General features: G+C 42.7%; 1 protein-coding gene across 1 annotated transcript in view; it reads left to right on the forward strand.

Moving 5' to 3' along the window:
• The first annotated feature begins 2,593 nt into the window (after positions 1-2,593).
• ARHGEF28 (Rho guanine nucleotide exchange factor 28) overlaps positions 2,594-19,912 on the forward strand; it is a 116,367-nt gene continuing 99,048 nt past the window's right edge. The window contains exon 1 of the mRNA XM_028089635.2: positions 2,594-2,678. Coding sequence (XP_027945436.1) covers positions 2,594-2,678 — 85 coding nt within the window. The remainder of the gene's footprint in view (positions 2,679-19,912) is intronic.

Genomic DNA, 19,912 nt, shown 5'->3' on the forward strand with positions numbered 1-19,912 from the left:
ATGTACACCCCAAGTATTTCCTGGAGCCTTGGAGGACAGTGAGCTTTGTTGACTCACAAGTCCTGCTCTTCTATTTTTTCAAAAAAGTTACTATTGTGATGAATAAAATACAAATATATTTTTAAACACTTGACACAAAGCTGCAGGAACTCTTGCAAAGCTACATAGGGAATATAGTCAGTGGTACTGTAATAACATTGTATGGTGACAGATGGTAGCTCTACTGAGCATAACATGCAGAGTTGTTGAATCACTCTGTACACCCGAACCTAATACAACATTGTGTATCACCTATTCTTGAGTTAAAAAAATTTTTTTGAAATACATATTTTCAATCAGGATGTTAAATAACATTTACAGATGACATGTAAAGCTTTTCCATCCATAGGTTAAGACTAGTAAGTGTAAATCGTTCATTCATTGATCACACACCTACAGTGTCCCTGGCCCTTTCTTAAGCTGTAAAACTGGGAATGAATGGAAACACTCATCTTCAAGACTATTTTCTTATGAAAGATCCAGGTGCACTTAAACTCTCTTACCTGATGTAAGGATTGAGAATAATTTATTCTTAAAATTGCATCTAATTAAGAAAAATATGTAATTATTTTTCAAATCAAAGGTCACAAAGTAGGACATATACTAATGTTTATTTTGACTGTAGTGCTTACAACGGTCTCCTAGTTGCATTTTGTTATTTGTATGTTTTATTTGTGTGGCAAACCATGTAAAAACACAGGAGTGATTCATGTAATTCTAATTTTGATTTGAATTTGTAATTAAGTGGTTTCTCCCCTTGCTCCAGTTCTATCTGGACCTCTCACCCACTCCCCACCCAATTAGACAGGGTTAGCTATTAGGGAGCAGGTTACGCATGTCTTCTGACACAGCGTGGCATGATAAAGCCAACAGTTTGGGAAATACTTGGAGTAAAGAGAAATTTTTTTTTTTAAGATTTTATTTATTTGAGGGGCACCTGGGTGGCTTAGTCAGTTAAGCATCTGCCTTCGGCTCAGGTCAAGATCCTAGGGTCCTGGGATGGAGCCCCACGTCAGGCTCTCTGCTCAGCGGGAGCCTGCTTCTCCCTCTCCCTGCTGCTCCCCCTGCTTGTGCTCTCTTTTTCTGTCAAATAAATAAATAAATCTTTAAAAATATATTTTATTTATTTGAGAGAAAGCAAGCGAGCACAAGCAGGAGGAGGGGCAGAGGGACAGGGAGAAGCAGACTCCCCACTGAGCAGAGAGCCAGAAGATCCCAGGACCCAGAGATCACAGCCTGAGCCAAAGACAGTTGCTTAACCGACTGAGCCACCCAGGCGCCCCTGGAGTAAAGAGGAATGTTAATTAAGGCACATTGCTGTGCTTCAGATCTGCAGAGTCATACAGACCTTCATATTGTTTCCACAGCCTTCGTTTATTTGGGTGTCTGATGACCTCACAAAAGAAAACACACCGTTTCCTGCTATTGATAGTACCAAGTAAATGCTTAGAAGAGACTCCCCTCTGAGACTTGGGGTGTGCTTTCTTCTGCCCCAGATCATGACTGCTGTGCTTGAGCTTCTGTGGGGCACATGTATCTTTGTGCCTGTGGAGAGCAGGGAAGTAATAGTGTCCCCGGTCAGTGGGAGGTGGTCATGGGCTTCTACTGAATGTTAATTACCAGAGGGTTGTTTACGGGGACCAGGGACCAAGTAAGGATTCTTGGTTTGTGGTAACTTCATCACTAGCTCTGTTGAGAGGGACTGCAGCTCTGAGGATGCCCAAATCCTTATGATTGGCAGCCAAACTTGGTGACAGTTGAAGCAAAATGCTCCAATTGTGCTGAACAGGACTAGATGACTTTTCACATATTTAATGAGCACAATTATCTCTAACACTTAAAGCTTCCCACCACTTTAGCTTTAAAAGGATGGCGAGACTAGATTGTTAAAGGAATTATAAGAGCTGTTTTGACCCTAGAATCCGAAGAGCTGCCAATACTGTCAGTGGTATAAAAATGGATTGCTCTGGAAAACTCCCTGCCCTGCATATGCTGGCTTTTACTTGCCAGTGTCCTGAGCTTTCTGGTTGTCCAGACTTGGAAACCTCAGCCTTGATGTCACTGTGCAGGGTGGCTTTTCTGAGAGCGATCCTCTAGTTCCAGAACAAAATATGTGCCCGCGTTTGGAGGCTTTTCTTGAACCCCAGGCAGCTCTCTTTGAGTTCACAGTTACCTTCCTTCTTCGTTTCCATTTCCAGCCACGAGAAGAGGGGAGTTAATGATTCATATGCTCTCAGTGACCTTTTGAATAACTGGACTGTGATCTACCAGTGCAACTCTCAGCTGCCTCTCTCTCTCTCTCTCTCTCTCTTTTCTCTTCCCTAGTTTGGCTTTAATATTTACAGCCTCCTTCTCCGTCTACATGCCTGGACGCCTGAAGGAAGCAAAACATTTATGGCCTCTCCCTCCCCGTGTGCGGGAGCTTTTCACCCAGCCCCATTCCTTCCTTTGACATCACCCGGGGAGACTCGGGAGACTTGCCTCCTGGCTGGGGACGCCCGAGTTCTTCCTAAGTCTCTCATGTTGAATCTGTTGATTGAGGCAAAACAAAAAGATGGATTCTGACTCGGACTCCCCTTTTAACTACTCATGGCCTTCCTTCCCCAAAATGAAGATTCGACGGAGGGCATCCAAGCAAGGTAGATCCTGGAATCTTTTATTTTATTTCCCTCCAAGCCAGGGAGCCTTGTGTTCTTACCTTTCTTTTCCTTGTTGCTTTGCCAGACTGTTTTCTGATGAAGTGCAAGTTTACACATGTTTGTATAAAACTCTCACTCTAAAATTTCTTTCCAGAGAGGCTTCGGAGGTAAACCTACTTGTTCTTCGGTTCCTTTCACTTTGACTCTGCCTTTGTGCTTTATTGTACATGTGCAGTTTTCTTTAAAAAAATAAAGGGGAGGGGAGTTCAGTACAAGGGAAATGTTGCAGATTCACTTGATCAGAGTTACCTTGGAGTTACCTTGACAATAGAGAGTCCTGTTGACTTAAAGAACTATGTACATATTTGATACCCCCTCTCTGCTGCTTTTGTGTTTTCAAGCAGGTGTTTTTTTTTTTCTTTAATTCTTTACCAAAGAAGAATGTTCCATTTTGGACTATTGATTTTATAGTTGCTCCAAGGAAGGGATTTTAAGAAAATAATTTAAACAAGAAAGCCTGTGTATCTCCAGGGGATCTAGTTATATATTAAAAAGTTTATTAGTAATTACCAAGTAGGCAGAACACTTTACTGCCAAAGGAAAAAGTCATTTATTTGTAGCATGATTAATAATGTAGTGTGTTATGCCACTCATTCCCCCTTGCAAGTCATTCTTGACATCCAGGGAAATCAAGGGACAAGTTGGTGTTAGGGTACAGGGGAGGTGTCCTCAGTCTCCACTGCCCTCTCCTCAGCTGGCCTCAGCAGGTGGCCATTGTTGCCTTCTGAAGTTTACCAAAACAAGAAAGTTAGTGACCCATCTGTCCCTTATCATGTGTGGGGAGTATGTGGTTATGTTTTTAATTGAAGGAGAAGGGAACCTTTTCATGAGCTTCAAGGCAGAAGGGATGTTTCTGAAAGTGCGCTGTCTCTAGCTTTATCCTTACAGAGCAGAATTCTCTATTTGCCAGAACAGAATGACCTATTGAATTACCCCCTGCTTTTTGATGAGCAAAATGGAGGCTGGCAGTTGTCAACATACCTGGTTTGCCTCAAGGACCTTTTTTCCTTCTAAAGTAAAATAGAGGTGTGTGTGTGTGTGTGTGTGTGTGTGTGTGTGTGTGTGTGTGTGTGTGTGTGTGTGTGTGTGTGTGTGTGTGTGTTTGCTCTTTGTCTAGTATCAAGGCCACCCCCAGGAATAAGATTGGTTACACATTCAGTGCTGGTAGAAAGCCTCAACCTGAACAAATTCCCTATGCTGCTCAGCTGCCATCCTTGAAATTCTATTACTGGGGACTTAAAAATGTTGTACATTCCACTTTTCTGTTGTTGTGTGTGTATTTTTTTTTAAGATTTTATTTATTTATTTTAGAGAGAGAGAGATAGCAAAGAGAGAGCACGAGCTGGGAAGAGAGGGAGAAGCAGACTCCCCATGAGCAGGGAGCCCGATGCTGGACTAGATCCCAGGACCCTGGGATCACAATCTGAGCTGAAGGCAAGACGCTTAACTGACTGAGCCACCCAGCCATCCTTCTGTTGCTGCCGTTTTAAACTTAATTTCTTTTTTGGGGGAAGGGACCATGATAAATGCAGCTTTACCATTAAATGGTTCAGGAGGAAAAACTTTATGTAAGAGAGAGCTCAAGCATAGGCATGTAAAAGCAAGCTCAGACACATACAGAAAATGGAGTCAAAATGTTAAGATGATGTCTTGGTGTTCTTTGTGCCATTCTTCTATCTTTCCTGGAAGTTTGAAATTATTTCCAAATAAGATTTTTAAGAACTTCTAAATTTTTAAAGTGGGGAGATACAGTATTTCATTAATTCTTCGGGGTGAATATTCTGGTGTGGTGAGGACTGCTTGAGGGCAACTTGCTGTTCTGTAAGACTATGAAATCTCTGTGTTCATTCTAACTCATTTCAGTTTGGGGAATGACCTTCATATGTTTTTGTGCCTGGCCGACTGACCGGATGCCTATGTAGCTGGGGTCCTGCATAGCCTAACAAATTGGGGAGATGTGGGATTAATGATTAGGAGACCAGTGGAGGAGCTCGAGAGTCCAGTGGAGTTGTAGGGAGTGTGTTAATCCCACTCTCCTTTGAAATCCAAAATTGGAGCACAGCCAGTTTGAGCTACAGCCAGAAGTCATAACATAGCTATGCTTAAATTAAACTCAATTCAAGTGAAAGCAAGTACTTGGGATTTGAAAATAATTATTGCAGCTAATAAACAACAAGTGGAAATAACGTTGGTAGCAGAGAGTTGGGAATTCTCTGCGTTCCCTGTTTGCATTTGTCACTAGACGATGATGGCCAGTTGTGAACAGTGGGTTTGGTCACACTGCACTGTTGGCTAGACAGAGTCCCAGAACTGTAGGCCTTAGGGATGACCTGGTCCACCTACCTCATTTTACGGATGGGTGTGATGTGTCAGAAGAGGTGAAGTGGATGGAGAAGTAGTCATGTGTTCAACAGGCATTTCCAGGATGGCAGGCATGGTCCTGGAAGGTGGGGCAAAGTGGTGAACCAGACAGATACTGTCCCTGCTTATAGGGATGTTAGCACTAAGAATGGATCCCACGTCTTACAAGATCCAGACATGTCACCTCTATATAGTGGAAGAAACACCAAGAAACTGGATTTTTTCAGCCCAGTCGCCTGTTTGTGCCGGAACTGTGATCTCCAGTCTCTTGTAGGATGATCTAATGATTTTTGTCAGTCTTTAAAACTAAGGTGGATTGTATTTCTCGTTCATTCTTCTAATTAGTACTGGTAAGTTCTGGTCGCTCGGGAAGTCAGGGAGGAGGTTTTGAGGGCTTGGATTTTCTGCCTCTCATATTTTGTTGGAAATATTCTCTTTTATTCACAATATGCTTTCTTTGTCCTGATCCCCCTTGTTAGTATTCTCTTTTAATACCCCATCCTGTCTTTATCATCACTGCTCTTTGATAGACACATATACATGTACACAATGCTGGCTTGTTTAAAGAGATGTGAAAATAGAGAGGGTTTGGCAAAAAGGGGAAAACTAGATTAAGCAGAAACCTACCAATACTTACGTCAACTAAGTGAATCTAGTGCTTTCTTATCCCCGTGCTGTCAGAATGGAAGAGAAAAGGATTAACTTAGAAACAGTGCCTTTGGAAGTGACCATGTCTAGAAGGGAATGTGATATAAGCAGAGGGTGAAAGCATTTAAAACCAAGCTGCCTCAGAAATATCCTGGGATTCTCAAAAGTTGCCCCTTGTCATTCCATGGGCAGCCTCAGGACAGGCTGTACTGGGAGCCTTGTGGTTAATGATTGGGGTGGGCTAGCATCCATGACGGTTCTGCTTCAGAGACTCCAGGAATGCCTGGACTTTTGTTTTGTTGGTTTCAGTAGGAGATTGAACCAAGAAAATTAATGTTTGTAAATCAAAGATTCAAAAGTGCAGGGGTTGGACCTTACCTCAATTAACCATAATTAGTCTTCAGTCTTCAAAATGCATTCTTTAATATAAATCATCACGACCCAGTGCCATTCATCCACTTAGGCAACTTCTGTGGCTCTCGCCTGCTCCAGCTCACATCCTGTGCCTCTCTGATGAGAGTGTGGAAGAGAGCCTTTCCCCCGTGTGCTGGTGCAAAACCAGTCTGTATTTGACGGAGGAGGCTTGGCCTCACAGAAAACTTCATAACCTGGGAGAGCTTAGGTAGTACCACATCTTGTGTAGCTGTAGTCAAAATGAGAGTTTTGTGGTGCTTTATTAATCATCATAGTCACTGTTTACCAAGCTGTGGTAGGCACTTTACATATAGGATATCTGATTCTCAAAATAACTCTGTAAGATAGATACTTCCTCTGTCTTCTAAGCAAGGCAACTGAAGCTCAGCGGGTTATAAAGTGACTCCTATGGCCATGCCAGGAAATCAAGGAACAGTTACCAGGGTGGAGTAAGGAAGGAGAATGAGTAAGCGAGTGACATCCAGATAAGGTGTTTTTCATATGAGTTAGCTTGTAAAAGATGTGTATGTTAGATAGATGTGGTCGTCACCTTCATTTGTTAGTTGGGGGCTCTGAGGCCCAAGAGTAGGGACATGAGTAGTCCAAGATAAAGGCCAATAGATGAAGAGCAAGTCCTACAACCAGGATGTTGACTTGAGAGGTTTTGTTCTTCCCAGGTTGTTGTACCACCTCTTCGTAGAGGGAAGGGATAATGAACTTCATGGGTAGCTACCTATGTTCGAAAGGTGCCATTTTGTCTCACCATCCTAGCTTCTTCCCTCTCTTGTGAATCTTTGACTGGGAAAAGAGGTGGCGGTGAAAATTCTGGAGGAGTAAAATGATAGAGCCATTTCTCTGTCTTGATAGATCCATATACCTAAGTATATAGTCCTGCCACACATCATCGCTTGGGTAGGAAGAGATGGACAGATGTGTGCTTCTCTGGGTAGTAGGCTGAGGAGAGGAAGAGGCAAGATGAATTGAGAAAGGATGGGATGGGAGAGTTTTCAGTATGTTTTGGAAAGTTCACAGGTTTGTCTCAGAAAGATCAAGTTAGAGGGATTGAGTTTGCTGGGAATGGAGATGAGAATCATCAGACCACTGTTTTGGCCTTTCCTGTAAGCTCATTGAGGAGGGCAGGTACATAGTCTGAAAAATAATCCCCTGACACAGTGAGTATTTAAAGTATGCTGACATCTCGGAAGGTTGAATGATAATTTTCAAAGGTGAGTTACTTTTATTTCGTGGCCTTACTTGTTCTCTTCCATGGTTTCCCTTCTTTCTTTCATGGAGTTTCATTGGACACATATGTAGACTTCCATGTACATGTGTGTATTCAGTTCTAGAATTCCCCCAAAGGATGCCTGAACACCGTAGGGGGAATAAACCACTACAAAAATCCTTATTGAGGAAGAGAAACATTTTCTTAAAGGTGACGTACCTGCTAAGATTTTGTTGGCTCACAATGAAGATAGTGTTTACTTTGAGAACAGGGCAGTTCTGGTTTCTGACTCTGCCTGGGAAGTCTACCTTGGTCCACAGAGGAAGGGAGGCAGACTACAAGCCCCTTGCCAAATAACATAGCTACATACCCCTCGGGGCTCCTTGAGTTCAACAAATACTTGGCCAGATATGTAAAACCGATTTTTTTTTTTTTTGCTAGCTTAAATGCCTGGGCAAGATGTATTCCTGCATTAATCCCTGTAATGGAAGGAAGGCACTATTCCAGTTATCCCATGTTCAGGGGCTCTTCCCTACCACTCCAGTTTGGGGCAAGAACCAGTAATTGTTTATTCAGATATATTAAGCCAGAAAATGATGAATCCCATAGGAGAAGTTAGGAAAAATTACTGTTGAAGTTCAAGGTGAAGCGAGGAATGTCAGTTTGAAAGGGATGTCATTTTAATAGCCTGTGGTGAACTGGTAGGGTTTGAATAGGCAGGTGGTTCCCTCCGAGCAAATGGGCAGAGTTAGACATACATAGAGTGTATCAAAGTGATGGAAAATAGCCCAGGCTCATAGACTGTTGACTCACGGTGTTATGGAAATGTAGAGAGATGCCAAATACTGCATCGGCCTAGATGATTATTGTCGTCTGCCTACTATCCTCCTGCCCTTTGCTGAACAGCTTTCAGATTGTTTAGAGGGGGGCCCATCTGCTGCTCTGGCCATAGGTCCGAATGATGCTGCCACCTTCTCACGCGACCTTGCCTTCTTGGGTACCGTGGGCTGGGCATCCCACTCCGGCTGGGGCCAATCACAGCATCCCTCCTTGGCCAATCAGAGTCCTGCCTTGGGATTCTTGAGACTGGAGTTTGGAAGGACATGTCTCCCTTCATGAGTGGCGGTGCCAGAAAGTGGGAGGGGAAGCCATTCGCTGGGAGAAAGCAGTCTGTGGTAGGAGGAAATGCTGCAAACATGTAAAGAGAGAAGCACTTGTGTGGTAGGGTCCTGCTAGATTCTGGGCCCTCGATCTGTTCCCTGAGGTCCTGTTGCTGCCCAGGTGCCTCCCTCTCAAGGCTTGGGTGTTAAATTCCTGTGGTTCTGTGACATGTCCTCACATGCTTTCAGTGAGTCTTCTCTCTCCCCCTTTTATTTTTATTTTAGCAAATTCAGGTGCATATTGCTCCCACTTTTGACTAGAAGTCTCCAGCTTGTCCTGTAAGATGAAGCTTGAAGGTGTTTGTTTGTTTATTTGTTTGTTTTCTGCAAGACTTCCCTGAATGCCCTGAGTTCATCATTCTTTTTCTTAAAAAAAAAAAAAAATTATTTTTTTTATCATGATAAATGTACTCTTTAATCCCCATCCCCTATTTCTCCCATCCTCCCACACCTACCCTCTGCTAACCATCAGTTTGTTCTCTATAGTTAGGAGTCTGTTTCTTGATTTATCTCTCTTTTTTGTTCCTTTGCTCATTTGTTTCTTAAATTCCACATATGAGTGAGATCACATGGTATTTGTCTTGCTCTGACAGACTTATTTAGCTGAGGATTATGCTCTCTAGCTCCATCCATGTTTCAAATGGCAAGATTTCAGTCATTTTATGGCTAAATAATACTCCATTGTATAAATATACCACATCTTCTTTATCCATTCATCAGTCAGTGGACACTTGGGCTGCTTCCATAGTTTGGCTGTTGTAAATACCGCAGTAAACAGAGGTGTGCACCTGAGTTCATCATTCTATCCTTTGTGCCTCTCTGGCTTTTGCATGTTTTTATAATAGCGGCCTCGTTAGTGCATCACAGCTAATATTGAGTGTCTCACCCTAAGACACTAAATTCTTTGAGGACAGAGCCTAGATGACCTATTTTCACACCTCTACTCCCTGGATAACAGAAAGCAGGCAGTAAATATTGTTAAGTGTATTGTGGTACAAATTTACTCACACTACACTCATATAGTTTTTATTTTGCCTTTATTTTTTTATTTTGTCTGTAATAGATCCGCTCTTTCTTACAAAGTCCTATACTCCAGGCAGTGGGGAGGGGAAAGGGTTTATTTTAGTCTTAATGCATTAAGCTTGGTCTGATGCAATAATAAAAACCATTATTTTCGGTAACTGTTCAGTCTCTTTCAGTAAAATATCCAGTTTCTTCAGTGTCTTCGTGTTCCTCCTCTTTCTGGCCAAGCTGGTATGGAATGTGATTTTCTAGTGAGGGTAGGGCGCAGTTGGTGGTGGATAGGAGGGGGCCTCATCTTTGAGTGTCCTGTGGGTCCTCCTGGTGTCTGTGGCAGATCTGTTGGCCTGGGCTCTTCCCTGAGGCATGAATATTTTGTTTTAGGGTGTTACGACATCTGTGATCCACATCTGGCAAATGGATCCTCTCCCTGGTCTTCGTCTGAATTTCTCCTGGTGATTTCTCCTTCAATGACTTGGCCTCACCCTTCTTATACTATAGAAAACTCGGAACCTATGTCCCAGACCGCTGGCTCAGGCGCTTCTCTAAAAATATCTGCTACAGGGTCCTTCCCTTGGTGCCACGGTGAGCTCCATGGCAGGCCACAAGTACTCTGCTCCATCATTATTACTCTTCTCACAGGCCTGTGGGATCTTAGGGACCCATTCTCACCACTTAAGCAACTGGGAGCAGCCCTGGGAAGCTGGCCCTTCTCACCCTGCCGCCTGAACTTACTCTCCTACTAATTGTTCCCTGTGGTTTTTCCTCGTGATGCTGTGGGACAGCCTGCTAGGTGGTCTCCTACAGAGCCCCACATGGAATCACAAAAAGCCCACCTACCTTCAGAGTAGCTCTGGCCTATCACATTGTTTCCCCCAGGCAGGGAAACCACATGTCTCATTTCTTTGATCTCTGTTGTCCCTACCAATAAAAACCCTGGTTAAGAATTATAACCGGTGTCCTATCCAGCTCTCAGTCATACTAACCTACACACAGGTGCCCAGGATTGCTCAGGATAATGGAACAGGATTCAGGAGACTTTCCCAACCAGGAGAAACCAAGAACAATTTGGAGGAACGCCAGGCATTGCTTGGCTTTCATCATTCCTTCCTTCCTTCCACATGCTCTTGTTGAGGACACAAAAAAAATAAGTGAGAGTTATTTGAAAGTTGGTAAGAGAGTAGATCTTAAAAGTTCTCATCACAAGGATGAGGGATGTTAACAAGACTTACTGTGATCATTTTGCAATATATACAAATCATTGTTGCTCACCTGAAACTAATGTCAATTATCCCTCAAAAAAAGTGAAACCTTTCACAGTTCCTTGTCGATAGTAGAACTGGTTACTTTTTAGGATATTAAGGGGTGGGGGTAAAAACACATAGCTCTACAAATGGGTGCTGGAGAATGGGAGCTCCTTGTGACTTTTGAACTGGATACAATCTTTTTTTTTTTTAAAGATTTATTTATTTGAGAGAGTGAGAATGAGAGAGAGAGTACATGAGAGGGGAGAGGGTCAGAGGGAGAAGGAGGCTCCTCGCCGAGCAGGGATCCCGATGCAGGACTTGATCCCAGGACTCTGGGACCATGACCCGAGCCGAAGGCAGTCGCCCAACCAACTGAGCCACCCAGGCACCCTGGATACAATCATTTTTATGTGCTCGTGTTTTCCTAGAAGATTCTGCAGGATATGAATTATTCATAGGGTTCCTTGTGATGACAACCTTCAGGAACATCTTCCTTACCAGTTTATATATTTTTTTGTCTACGGTCACCAAAAATGGTCATGTCAAAGTCCCGCCAGTTTCTTTGAGATCTTTCACTTCTATCCTGGTGTTTGTAGAATGTGCCATTTTCCCCCCTTCAGTTTGCTCATTGTTTCCCTCTGTAAACTAATTTGATAGAGGCCTTAGAGAGCGGCATCAAGGAGGAGGGGAATTGCTGGGGCACCTGGCTGGCTCAGTCAGAGCGTGCAACTCTTGATCTCCAAGCCATGAGTTTGAGCCCCACATTGGGCATAGAGATTACTTTAAAAAATATTAATAAAAAAATAATTGAAAAGAAGGAGGGCGCCTAGGTGGCTCAGTTGGTTAAGCGTCTGCCTTCGGCTCAGGTCTCGATCCCAGGGTCTTGGAATTGAGTCCCGTGTCAGGCTCCCTGCTCAGCAGGGAGCCTGCTTCTCCCTCTGCCCCTCCTCCCACTCGTTCTCTCAGTCTCTCTCAAATAAATAAAATCTTAAAAAAAATAAAGGAAAGGAATTGCTAATTAAGTCTAATCACTACATTTCTATATACAACACAGGACTAAACATCTTGACAGCTTGGGGGAAGCAAAGGAGGGAAACATTTGCTTACATATTTGGGAGTCCTTTTGCACACATAAACCTGTGTTGTCTCGAAGGCTACTTTGTGCTACTGTAATTAGGAATGAGAACTTGGGAAGATGTGGGAGAAAATTGTCGTTCTCCAAGGACGATGTTTCCTTGCTCTCTCCCTTCTCCCCACCTCCCCCTGTGCCTCCGGTGTATTATGAGGGAAAAGGCTTGTTTTCTTCTTGGATAATTTTGATAATTAGGTCTTTCAAAACAGCAGAATAGGGCTTCTTTTAGAATCTGATTTTAGAGTACCAAGTTGTAACTTGTTATTTAGAAGGGGTTTTAAGCTGCTGTTCCGAGGGAGAGAGTTAGAGCTGGAAAAACAGCTTTCACCTCAACACTTCTGGAATCCCTTCACTTCTGTCCTCAGCTGTTACTGTTAACAGAACTGGTCGAGAGGCCTGATCTCACCCCAGGGCTCCTTTTCCTTGTACAGGATCGCAGGAGGGTGAGACAAGTTCTGAGGGTGAATTAGGCATTTGGGTCCATGTTAGAAGCATTCTATTTTGGGAGACAGAGGTTCCCTGGATTCTCTCAGACATGTCTTGGTGTACACTTAAATCTTCAGAGTAACTTCAGTTTACACATGACCCACAGGAAATTCCTGGGCTGGGGATAATTTTGGAATTTGGATGGATCTTCTCTATAACCTCAAGTCCGACTCAGAAGAGTGAGGCCAAGAGATGTTCCAGGCCAAGACTAATATCAGGAAAATCGTACGAGAAACTTAGAGGAAGAATAAGCAAGGAGATAAATGACAGTTTATCCCTGAAAACGTTCCTTTTCACTTGTGAGGGTGAGGTTTTTTTTTTTTTTTTTTTCATTCTCCTGGAGCACACCAACACCATTGGCAGAAAGGACTATCCTTAAGTTTCAGAATTTAGCAAAAGTTCCCTTGGAATTTGGAATTTGGCGATAGTGTGCTGCAGTGAGAAAGGCTGTTTCTGTCAGCACTGTGTTCTGGTTCTAACACTTAGTAACATCAGTGGGTTAATCACTCTCGTTGGGCCTCAGCTTTTGTGTCTGCAAGATGACCTGATAATGCCTCATGTGGTTGGGGAGAGTAGGGCTTGCAGAGTAGGGCTTTATACTCTTGCATAAAACATTTCCAGCTAATGTGTCTACACAGGTATTATCTGATACGGTTGATTTACTGATTACCTGGTATTTTGCCTGAGATTCCACAGCTGTTCTTTCACATGGGAGGCACATTTTGAAGACACAACCTGTTTCTTCTTTTGTTTTACATGTAAAAATGGTGGTGGTTAGAAATCTAGAAAACACAGAGTTGAAATTAAATACCACCTGTATTCCATCACCTGGAAGGTAGTAGCTAACATCTCAGTTTTTCTGTCCCGTCTTTGTTATCTTGTGTGTTGTGTGGCTAAACAAAACGAGATCATGTTTTCACTGTTGTATGAATGTGTTCTCAGCCAGACTCACAACTGTCCTATTCCAGCCGCAAATCTCCACAGGCAGAGAGCATGGGCCCAGGAAGTGAACCAACACAAGTAGGCACAAGTCACAGCGTAGCACAATAATGAAACTTCCTGATGGGAAAATACCAGACATTGCTCAGATGCCGTTTTCTTTAGTTCAAACGGGATACTCAGTAAGCTCAATTATTAAAATAAATACTTTGAACCGGCTAGCAGAGTGCTTTTGTAGGGAAGCCATTGACTAAGTTAAGGGACCTTGGGGAAGTTACTTAAATAGCACCACAGTTTCCTGCTCTGCAAAATGGAAGTACTAAATAGTACTGCCTCAGAAGATTGTTCTGAGGATCATATGAGCTAATAAATGGAAATCATGTAGTGTCTGGTTCAGAGTAAGCACTGTATCACTGTTGGCTCAAACAGTGGTGTTACCTCGGATAATGAATGACCTGATAGGGAACAGGTGTTAGATGCTGACTCTCTTGCAGTACCTAGAATTTTTTTTCTCTCCATTTTTATTTTTATTTTTTATTTTTTCCTGATCTTCCAGTACCTTTACCTTGCAAATCTGCCTGGTTGTCTCATTATTCCGTTAGTAAAAGAGTGATCCCTTGGTTTTTTTAAATAAGGAGATGAAAGAGGCATTCTTGGGCTCCTTCTGCCCCGGGGCATGTTGGGTGGTGTTGCACAGAAGTGCCGGGCACCCGCGTTGTTCCGCAGGACAGAAGAAGCTGTTTTTAGCTCAGACCCCAACCAGGAAGTTACTTGTCCTACCAGGAGGAACAAAATGAAACTTCTGTCTCTGGAGTGCGGTAGATCACACAGGACTACACAGGGAGGCAACAGCCAGGAAGAGCTCAGAGGACAGCCTGCTGGCTGTTTAGAGACCTGTCAGGGGACCTCCTGGGGAAGTGGTTTACAAGGACTGTGCTTAAGGATATTTTTAAGAGTCATAGATGGAGGCTGAGGAACCTGGGCAGGGCCCAGCAAGTAGCATGGTGGCTGGTAGTCAGTAGTCACACAGTACATGTTGGAAAAGAGAATGAATGGATGAATGAGAAATAAGAAATAACGCAAAACACAGAAATATGTTGCATAAGAAAGCAATATTTTCTTCACAACCAGTAGTAGAGCAAGAACAGCTGGGCAACTCACAAGAAAACTTCCAGAATCTGAGGAAATTTGTCAAACCAGAAGGGAATAGTCTCAGTTTTACCCTGTACAAGGTTTCTGTTCTTGATGAGAAAGTATTCACTCCTTCAGGTAGTATTTAGTGAGAATCTTTTATGTACCTGACATGGCTCTAGGCCCTGGGGATATAGTAGACAAAGTATTCAAAGTCGCTGTTCTGATGGAGTTTACATTTTAGTAGAAGGTAACACAATATACAGTAAAGACATATGATGCTAGGTGATGATCTATGGCGTAAGGGAAAATAAAGCAGGTCTTGGAGGTAAGGTGCTATTTTATATACCTAATGGCGTGGGAGAGGTTGTTTGGTAAGATGACATTTGAGTAGAGCGCTGAAGAAAGTGAGGAAGCAAAGCATCAGGATGTCCAGGGGAAGAACAATCCTGGTGGAGAGAACTGTAAGTGCAAATGGCCTGAGGCATAGAACGGCAAGACCAGTGAGGCTGGAGTAGAGTAGTTGGCAGGCTTCAGAGAGGTTGAGTGAGGGTGGATGTGGGGCAGGTTATGTAAGTATGACATTGTGATTTATAATAAGAAATACATATTTGGTCTTTCTCCTGTTTCTGGTATAGGGTTCCCTAAAACTCTTGGAAGGTCCTATGTAATGAGTATGATAAAGGTGTCTCTTGTTATGTTAATGAGGTGACTTTTGGACTTCAGAATTGGGGGCTGGTTGCCAGGAGAACTGGCCATGTGAATAGAGAGTTGGAACTTTCAGTCTTACCCACCCACGCTTCTGGGGAGGGGAGAGGGGCTAAAGTTTGAGTTCAGTCACCAATGGCTGAAGATTTAATCAATCGTGTGTATATAATGAAACCAAGAGGACAGGGTTCAGAGAGCTTTTGGATGGGGAACAGGAGGAGGTATCAGGAAAGCGTTGTACTCTGAGAGAGCATGGAAGCACCTCATACCTTGTCCTATGGATCTCTTCCATCTAGCTGTTTCTGAGTTATATCCTCTAAAAATAAATCAGTAATTTAATTGGTAAAACCTTACTCTGAATATCTGAACCTATCAAGCAAATGAATCAAACCTAAGGAGAGGGGGTCATGGCAATTGGTCTCTACCAATTTATAGCCAACTGGTCAGAAATACAGGTAATGACCTGGATTTGTGACCGGCATCCACGTGGGGGTGGGTAGTCTTGTAGGATTAAACCCTTAATCTGTGGAATCTGATGTTATCTCTGGGTAGTGTCAGAATTGAGTTGAATTGTAGGACACCCAGTTGGTGTCAGAATTGCTTGGATGTGTGGGGAAACACCTTCCTCAAACACACACTACTCATGTTAAAAGTGCGTCCCAGAACCATTTTAGTAAAACACTGTAGGTTGTGGTAAAGTTTGGCTTTTACTCAAAATGAGAGGGGCAGCCACTGGAGAATTTTGCAAAGGCAAGACGTGATTTGATTTTCTTTGTAACACGATTGCCTTATATATGTTGTGGACGATGGGTTATCAAGGGCAGAGAAGCGACAGCAGGGAGGTCAGTTAGGGGACAGTGGTCTTGCCGTAGCCTGAGCAGGAGATGGTGGTGGCTTGCCCTGGCATGGCAGTGGGTGGAGGTGTAAGAAAAGGTCAGATTGTGGATTCATTTGGTTGTAAAAGAGAACAGTCAAGGTCAGTCCAGGGAGAGACAGAGTTGCTGTTGACGGGGAGGAGCATCTGCAGAAGGGAGAAAATCAAGAGTTGTGTTTTGCGTTCGTGGCTGCTAGACAACTCTGTGGAGATGTTAAGGAGATGGTTGTGATTCAGGGGGGAGGTCTGGGTTGGATATAAAACTGTGGGAGTCATCATCATACAATGGTACAAGACACCGGGCTGTTAGACATCCAGGGAATGTGGGGAGAGGGAGGGAGAGAGAAAGAGGGACATTTGAGGATTGATCCCGGAGCACTGCAACCTGTATTAAAATTGAGAGGGTGACAGAGACTGAGAAGGAAAGGCCAGACACAGAGAGAGAGAGAGAGAGAGAGGTGTCCTGGAGGCAAAGGGGAAAAGGGAGCCATCTGCAGTATCAAATGCTGCCCTAGGTCACATACAGTTAGTGGGGAGAACTGACCCCTAGGTTGTGATGGGCACAATTTCCGTGGAGTGCCAGGAACTGAACTCTAAAATATTCTCGACCCATCTTGTGGTGGTTAGTCATTCTCCATAAATCCTTCTTCTGTATTCATAGCCTGCTAGGCTTAAAGCACAGTTGAATGAATGAATGAAAGAAACAAACCAAGCTGCCCTGCCATTGTAAAGAGATAGGTGGACTGAGAGGCCCTCCCCTGACTTTGGCAGGCACGAGCTTGGCACCCAGAGCGGGCCAAACCAGGTCAGCAGCAGGTTTGCAAAAGGCTGTCCTAGCCGGGTTGGTTTATGTCTGGATGTGGGTCTCTTACATAACCAAGCAAATAGACCACATTTTCCTGAAGCTGCAAGGCCCTTAGCTTTGGGAGGGAGGGTTGGATTTCACCAGAACTCAGGTTGCAGAGGCCCTAGGCTGAGCGGTGCTATTAACTGCTTCCTGCCCATTTGGGGGTAGTTGTGAATGTTGGGAAAAAAGGGAGGTACTTGCAGCTGCTTTTCCCTCTCCCCCTCACTAGTTCTCCTTCTTTCTGTGGGTGAAATACGTTTACTCTCAGTTGTCTCTCCTGTCACCAGACCGAAGCATCTAGTATAGCAAAGAAGTGCAGATTTCTGCTTCAGGGAGTCCCTGTAGAGTTCCTTAGATCACATTACAGAGCAATGAGCATAATGGGAGAGAGGAGATCTGGGGATCCCCTGGAGCTGCTGTTTATCCTCTAGGCACTCACTCTGCAGTGAGAACCTGGCCCGAGGCCACTTGATCATGTTGGAACATCCTCGTTTCTCAAATCTTCCCTTTGTTCTTGGGAAACACTGTCTCTGATTGTCTGACTTTATTCTTTGTTGGTTCTGTTATAATCGCTCCCATTTCGTGAGATCTCATCCTCGAGTTGCTGGAGGTAAATTTTATGGGCAGTTTGACTTTGTTTTTCGGTTACCATTTCCAGGATGGACTTTATAAAATGTCCTAATGTGAGCTAGGTCTGAAATAAGAGAGTTCTATTTTAAAAGCTCTTCATGTAGCCCATGGAATGTTTTATGCATTCCACTTTCCTAGGGTTGGTTTGAAACATGTAAAGTTCTAACCAGGGTAGAAATCATTTGATAAAAGCAGCAAAACTACGGTGAAGTATCAAAATTAGACAGCCTCATTTACTAGTATGATAATAGCAAGTGTGTTGTAGGGCTTACTTTGTGTCACATGATGTCCAAGCACTTAAAATATTAAATAGCTTAATCCTTGCGATAATCCTATGAAATATGTTATCTTCCCTATTTTATGGATCAGGAAATGGAGGTGTAGAGAGGTTAAGTAACTTGCCCAAGGTCACACAGCGAATAGCTGGTGAAGTAGGGCTTAGAATTCAAGCAGCCCAGGGCCCTAGCTCTTAATGACCGCAATGCATTGTTCTTCACTGATTTAAAATTTTCAGCCATTTGGATGGCAGTTGAGTTTTGGTTCCTTTTGTACTGCCTTTGAAATATGGGTCTACCACGTATTAAAAATAAATGTCATCAACAGAACTGTAAAGTTAACTTTTTGCTAGGGAAAACTGTCTTAAAAACAGCATCATTTAAGACAGAGAGCTGATTTTCTTATTGCATGTTATCTGTATATGCTTATTGAGAAAGGACCTGAAGGATTCTTTTTTTTTTGGCAATTATTTTTCACTTAATTGCTACTAAAGTGGAAGTAATGAAATATATCTTAAATCTTGATAAGATTAGTTTTTTTTAAAAGGAGCCATTGTAGCTTTTTCTTTGAATTTCTTTTTTCTTTTTCTTTGAACGATGGAGACAAAGATAAATTAGCCACTTTAATATATGTAGCTGGTGATTATTTGAAAGTATTCTTGAAGACTTATTTTTCTTCCTGTAATAAATCTCATTCTGCTGATTGGAAGCCCATTAACTGCAATGACTAGTGTTGAAGTTAATAAAGGAGTGGAGGTCTTTGAAGGCTGTCATCTTCTGGTTTGTTCATCTGTGTTCACTTGCAGATCTGATTACCCTTTGGTATCCTTTGGCAAGAGGAGGCTATGAATGCTCTAGAGTTCTACTGAAAAAGACTTTTGGACCAATCTTATAAATTGTTGCACTGAGTGACCCAGAAAATCTTACGTGGTAGATTACGGATGAGAGATCTAGAGAGGAGACAGAGATTTTTCCATTGTCACCACTGTCTTGTGATTTTGTACAGTAATGTCCCCCCTGCCAACAAGATGAATTGTCTCAGTGGAGTCATTACCTAAGTGACAGGATGATGACATGGTCTAGGCAATTTTCCCAAAGTGTAGGGTAAATTCTTCTGGGCACTGTCGATCTTGAAGCTGGTTTCCCGACCTAATGCTCATTGACATTGAATCGCGCAGTAAGGCAGGTATTTCCTTTTCTTTTTATTCTTGATCTTTCTGTTGATTCAAGGAGAAAGTTCATTTCGCACCCCCCTGCATCTTTAACATCTCTCCAGTCTTTCCAAATCTCCTTTCGTGACAGTGAACAAGCAGCCCTTGTAGACTCTCAGCTTTGATTGGCAACTATATTCAGTCAGAAGGTGGTTTCATTGGTTTAGTCTGTATAATTCTCTTCCAGTTTTGACAGGGAATACTGACTTTCTGTTTATAGTGAGGATAAGGTATTTCTTTTAAAATTCATTTTATTTAAAGAAAAAAGGGTGGGTCAATCTAAAAACAAGTACTAGAGAATATAATGCAGGTAGTAAGTAGATATGGCAAAATTGTGAATTTGGCAGAGGAATGATAAAATCTTGGGAAATATTGATCTAATATCTGCTGTAATAACATAGATATCCAGTCTCTTGCTTGAAACTATTGGGACTAGATTTGTTTCGGAATTTAGAATTTTCAGATCTTTTTGGGATAGTGCTTATAATATGATATGACTGGCAATGCCATCATCCAGTGTGGTAGTATTTCTACAGCAAAATGTATGAATATTCACACCAGGTGAGGTAAATAAAAACTAGACATGGCCTCATGTGGTTCAGGTCAAATTTTGCACCAAATATGTTTATGAACCAAATTTATGAAGAAAAGTTGAGATTTTCAGAGCTTTCTAGATTTCAGAATTGGAGATAAGGGATTAAGGACCCATCTTTGTTAACAAATTACATCATTGTGATCAAATTACACAGAAAATAAATTAAACCCCAGCTTAGCCAAAGTTACCAATTGTGATGGCAGATGTTATAGTGTGTAAACTTAAAACATCATAGAGCAGTTTGGGTGCCTGGGTGGCTCAGTCGGTTAAGCAT

Source organism: Eumetopias jubatus, unplaced genomic scaffold (assembly GCF_037043125.1).
Source record: "Eumetopias jubatus isolate StellerSeaLion01/CBP00866 unplaced genomic scaffold, mEumJub1_p1.0 scaffold_5, whole genome shotgun sequence".
In the NCBI taxonomy this organism is placed as follows: Eukaryota; Metazoa; Chordata; class Mammalia; order Carnivora; family Otariidae; genus Eumetopias; species Eumetopias jubatus.